Raw genomic sequence first — 6,109 nt, 5'->3', positions numbered from 1 at the left:
TTTTACTTGTTCCATAAAAGAGCAGTGCCATCATTCCAGCCATCAGCAGGTCCAGCTGTCCATGGGGTCAGCCATTCCCCCACAAGCACTGACCCCCTCAAAGGGAGAGTCTATTGATAAACCTCCAAACTCTGCACTCAGCCAGTTATGAGAAGCCTGAGAGGTTTCCACAGGTGGATACACAGAGTTTGTCTAAATGTGGTAAATCTGAGCTAAATGTGACATGAAGTGGTTTAACTCTCTGGTCACGCTGCTGACAGCTGAGAGGGAGAAGAGATGGAAGACTGCAGCTCTGTGGGTCTTTGTGGTACTACATATTCACACCAAAACTACTATAAATGCACAATTTCACAAGTTACATCAACATAACTCGCCAAGCTTTTATTTTGTTAGGTCACATTTAAGGTTTACTTAAAATAAATAATAAATAAATAAATGAATACAATGTGTGGTAATTATTTTTGGTAGTCATTAAATCCACCAATAACTTAAAAAAATAATGCAATTTAACACATTTAGCCCTCAGCTGGGAACATCAGTGAAAAGTCTGCAATCCAAGGAATTTTTTTGTTTGTTTTGTTGTTTTTTATATGTAAACAAATTCAAGTGACATAATCTGTATAAGGCAAACAACTGAAATTTAAACTAGAAACTTTTTTCACATACTTTGAACATACAATTGCTATACAGTTGAAAAGTGTTACAGCACCATCAGTTGCAAAAAAAATAATAAAATAAAATAAATTTCTTTCTTTTTGTTCTTAAAACAACACTCCTAACTCTACGTTTGAGCATCTCAGCCACCATCATGTAAAATCATCCAAACCAGGTGCGTCAAACCCATTTACAAAAGGGGCCAAAATTAAAAACTAAGGACCAGTTTCAGAATCTACATTAACTTGTTAGATACCCAACATATTTTCTTGGTTGCAGGTTCCTCAACAAGAGTTTGATTGGTCTCATTTTACATTCTCTGTTGTACTTTTGACATCATAATCAAAAAGTACTGAAAAAATTAAAGTGATAAAAGTATTTTACATTTAAAATACAGTATCATCTTGGGGGCCAGACAATATGTCAATGAGGGCCACATTTGGCCCCCGGGCCTTAAGTTTGACACGTGATCTAAACTGTGTGGGTCATGAATGGCAGTGAGAGTTCATTGAACTGGCCAAGTATGTTAAAGGGTAAGCAGATCATATATGTTGCTGAGACAGTCCGGTCCAACTATTGGGACAGCTCTTAGTCCAAACAAATTTCCTCAAGGAGACAATAAAATACATTGTATTGCATCTTATTATTGTATTGTGCTGTATCAAATCATATATCACATATCATATTGTATATCGTATTGCATATCGTATCCAACTGGAAACGAGTGGAATGCCCCCTCCGGGTTGGGAAAGAGACTTTGCCTTTAGATCCTATGTGTGAAACTCAAGGTTTGGGGGCCAAATGTGGACCTCGTTGACATCTTATCTGGCCCCCAAGATGTTATTTTAAATGTAAAATTCTTCGATCACTTTAATCTTTTATTATGATGTCAAAAGTGCAACAGAGAACATCAAATGAAACCAATGAAACTCTTGTTGAGGAACCTGCAACCAAGAAAATATGTTGGGTATCTAACAAGTTAATGTAGATTCTGAAACTGGCCCTTAGTTTAAAAAAGGTTTTAATTTTGGCCCCCTTTTGTAAGTAGGTTTGACACCCCTGCGATGGATTAGGTATCTGGGTGTCTTGTTCACAGGTGATGGAGCAGGAGATGGATCGACAGAATCTGGGCCCCAGCATCAGTAATGAGGGTGTTGGTTCTGTTGGTCGTGGTGAGGAAAGAGTTTAGTCAAAAGGCAAAGCTGGTCTGTCTATGTTCTAACCATCATGTGGCCATGAGGTTTAGATCACGACAGAAAGAATCAGATCCCGGATACGAGCAGCTGAAATGAGCTTCCTTCAAAGGTTGGTCGGACTCTGCTTTAAAGAGAGGATGAGGAGTTCCGTCATTTGGGGGAGCTCGGAGTACAACCGCTGCTCCTTCGCATTGAAAGGCTTAGGATGCCTCCCTTTAGAGGCGATTCAGACATGTCCAGTTGATAAGAGGCCCCTGGGAAGACCCAGAAGTCCCTGGAGGAATTGTGTATCTTTGACCAGGGAACACCTTGGCATCCCCCAGGAGAAGCTGGAGAGTGACGCTGGGGAGAGGGATGTCCTAGTTTCTCTCCTGGACCTTTTCCCTCTGTGACCCGACTACAGATAAGTGGTAGAAGATTTAGATGGACCTATCGTACTTTACCATATTATATCATATATCACATATTATCACATTGCACCGTAGTTCATCAAATCCCATAGTATATCATAGCAGAGTGACATAAGGGACAGGTTACTTAACAGCATACACAGAATGTCATGTGTCCAGAATGTGCCGAGTACTAGCTGAAGGCCCTGAAGTTAATATAGGAGCTCAGATCTTTAGTTGATTAGGCTGGCTGCAGTTATGTTGTAAAAATTGATCATGTGAACTGTACTTTGGCTCTTTGAAACTTGTGTATAGAAATTGTGAGAAATTGATGGTGTGAAAATGTTTCTAAACTCAACCTTTTTCTCTCTAGTTCCAGAAACTTCTCGTAAAGCATTAATTAACACATTATCTTTTTACAGTTATTGTATGCAGTCTATGTTATGGAGCCGACGAGTTAAACCAGAAAGGGATCCCCTATGTTTCTAATTTGTGTTCCTTTGCAGAGGGATTAATTCTGTATGATTTTTTTAGTACAAGCAAAGCTTTTTTTGGATCCAAGCTCCCATAGTGGAGTCTCCAGCATGGTGCAGATGTTTACTGCAGGCCTTCCCCACCAAGAAGACCACCTCTGCGATGTTGAGCAGTATACACACCCCTGACACAGCCAGCATGAACACGGTGAAGACGGTCTTCTCCGTGGGCCTCGACACAAAACAGTCCACTGTGTTGGGACAGGGGTACGAGTCACACTTCACCAGCCTGATCATCTTGTAACCCGGGTAAATCATGTAAAACAGATACATGAATGTAACCTCGAAGATAACGCGGAACAGCAGGCTAATGACGTATGTCCACCACAAGGCCCCGCTGATTTTCATTTTCTGGGTTTTTATCTGCTCCAGATCTTTGGGGTTGGTCCTCCCTGACAGTTTGTAGATCCTCTTGTCAACATGGCGGCGGTGGGCCACGTGCATGGCTACCAGCAGGGCAGGAGTGGAGACCAGGATGAGCTGGAGCGCCCAGAGACGGATGTGGGAGATGGGGAAGAAGTGGTCGTAGCAGACGCTGTTGCACCCCGGCTGCTGAGTGTTGCAGGTGAAGCCAGACTTCTCATCTCCCCACACAGTCTCAGCGGCTACCACCAAAACCAAGATTCGGAAAATAAACAGGACAGAGAGCCAGATGCGACCGATGCCAGTGGAGTGTCGGTTCACGCCGCTGATGACGGCATAAAATGATGCCCAGTTCATCTTCGGGTCCGGGTCTGCAGGAACAAAAACACATGTAAAAAAGTTCAACAACTGAAACAGAATGGATAGATTTTTCTTATGTGTCCCCACACCCACCCAAAACTAAAAGTTTTTATTTTGATCTTGTTTTTTCTCATTAGTCACTAAATAATCCTCATGTAACTCAAACGACTGGGCCTACCTGCTGTCAGAGCCATGTTTCACAACATTCATCCAACCTTTATTTATACAAGTTAGTCTCATTGAGCTGCAGGGACTCATTTACAAGAGAGACCTGATACATGCATGTAACCAGTTCACAGGAACTGCAGCATAAGCCAGGGTTTGGGCTCAAGAACTTTTCCCAGGAACCAGGATCTTTTCAAGTTATTTTTGTCTGTGCCTTCCCTTTCGACCACAGGAATCAGGGACTGACAGAACAGAACTCCAGCTGGTGAATTTCAGCCTCACAAATGATCCCTGCAGACTGACTGAGTATTTTCATGGTTTTATTTATTGGGCCACATGATGATGGAGAAACTGGCTCAGACACTCCATCCATTATCTTTTCCCCGCTTCTTCCTTTTTGGGTCACAGGGGTCACTGGTGCCCATGTCCAGCAGTCACTGTGTAAAAGGTGGGGACACCCTGGACAGGTCTCCAGTCCATCACAGGGACACATAGAGACAAACAAGACAATCATTCACTCTCTCACTCACTCCTAGGAACAATTTAGAGTTACCAATCAGACTAACATGCATGGAGCACCCAGAGAAAACTCACGCCTGCACGAAGAGAACATGCACACTCGATCCAGAGATGGCCCTGGACCGGGATTTGAACCAGGGCAACCTGTTCGCCCCGATTCAAATCCCGGTCCAGGGGTCCTTCTGGGTGGAGTTTGCACGTTCTCTTCGAGCAGGCGTGGATTTTCTCCGGGTACTCTGGTTTCCTCCCACAGATCAAAAACATGCATTTTAGGCTGATTGGTAACTCTAAATTGTCCCTAGGTATGAGTGAGAGTGAATGGTTGTTTGTCTCGTTTGTCTCTATGTGTCCCTGTGATGGACTGGAGACATGTCCAGGGTGTACCCCGCCTCTCGCACAGTGACTGCTGGAGATGGACACCAGCTCCCCGTGACCCGGAAAAGAAAAAAAGTGAGTTAAGACAATGGATAGACGAATACACGCAGCATATTGAATATATGTTTTCATATTTAATGTTGTTCTTTTTAAAGTATCTGGATTTAAAAAACATGAAAAAAAGTTGTTCTGGGGTTATTCTAATTTATAATGTCCATCCAGCCATAAAAAAACAAAATTCAATTCAGTTCAGTTTATTTATATAGCGCCAAGTCACAACAGAAGTCATCTCAGGGCACTGAACAGAAACATTCATGTATACAAATAATAATTTAACATTATTTATCTGAGGAGCAGACTGCTTTGAATTTAACTCCATCACAGAACTCTCATCTTGAGCAAGCACGAAGGCGACAGTGGAAAGAAAAACTGTCATGAGGAAGAAACCTCTAGCAGAACCAGGCTCAGGACAAGCGGTCATCTGCTTCGACCGGCTGGGTTTGGTAGGAATAGATACACAATGGCAGGTCAAGAATCACATGTTAAGTTAGAAATACAGTAGTATCAAATGAAAACTATTCAATTTTAACAATTCATTTAAGGAAATGAGGTCAATTTGTCCACCAGTAGTCTAAGTATAGCAGCACAACAAGCCAACCCTAACTATAGGATTTATCAACAAAGTCCATGCTCATAGGATTTATCAAAAAGGAAAGTCTTAAAACTGGACAATGTGCCAGCCTCACGGACAGAAACTGGAAGTTGGTTCCACAAGAGAGGAGCTTGATAACTGGAAGATCTTCCTCCCATTCTGCTTCTGGAAACTCTTTTACCTGCTTCTCCTTTCCAAGTTGCTGATGTCTATCTCCAGCAGGCGTGGTAAATGGTAAATGGTAAATGGACTGTACTTATATAGCACCTTTCTATCTTATTTCAAGATACTCAAAGCGCTTTACACTACAATTTGTGTCCTCATTTACCCATTCATACAGCACTCTACTAGATCTCTACAAAGCTAATTGAACAAATTATTCTAAAGAGACTAATCAGAGATTTATCACATTCATACACTGATGGGACACACATCAGAGGCTATGAGGGGTTCAGTGTCTTGCCCAGGGACACTTTAACATGTGACTGCTGGTGGATTCGAACCCCCAACTCTTGCATTGGAGGACGACTGCTCTAACCACTCAGCCACAGCTGCCCGCTCGAGACACCCTGGACAGATCGTGTGTCCAACACAGGGACACATAAAGATAAACAACCACTCACAAGGACAATTTAGTTACCAATCAGCCTAACATGCATGTTTTTGGTCTGTGGGAGGAAACCACAGTACCTGGAGAAAACCAACAAGTCCACCCAGAAAGACCCCCAGCAGGGATTTGATTCTGTGACCTTCTCGTTGAGAGTCAACAGTTGTACCAAATGAGCCATCTTGTTTTATAATCTGTAAAGTGTCCTTGGGTGTCATGAAAGGCGCTTTTTAAATAAAATGATTTTTTTTATTATTATTATTATTATTATTATTATTATTATTATTATTATTATT

General features: G+C 42.1%; 1 protein-coding gene across 1 annotated transcript in view; it reads right to left on the bottom strand.

The window, feature by feature from the left end:
- Positions 1-2,769: 2,769 nt before the first annotated feature.
- Positions 2,770-6,109, bottom strand: part of gjb1a (gap junction protein beta 1a) — a 3,775-nt gene continuing 435 nt past the window's right edge. The window contains exon 2 of the mRNA XM_037687502.1: positions 2,770-3,506. Coding sequence (XP_037543430.1) covers positions 2,770-3,506 — 737 coding nt within the window. The remainder of the gene's footprint in view (positions 3,507-6,109) is intronic.

The sequence above is a fragment of the Nematolebias whitei genome, chromosome 14 (genome assembly GCF_014905685.2).
Source record: "Nematolebias whitei isolate Nwh7 chromosome 14, NemWhi1, whole genome shotgun sequence".
NCBI lineage: Eukaryota > Metazoa > Chordata > Actinopteri > Cyprinodontiformes > Rivulidae > Nematolebias > Nematolebias whitei.
This window is presented reverse-complemented; position numbering and strand designations above follow the sequence as displayed.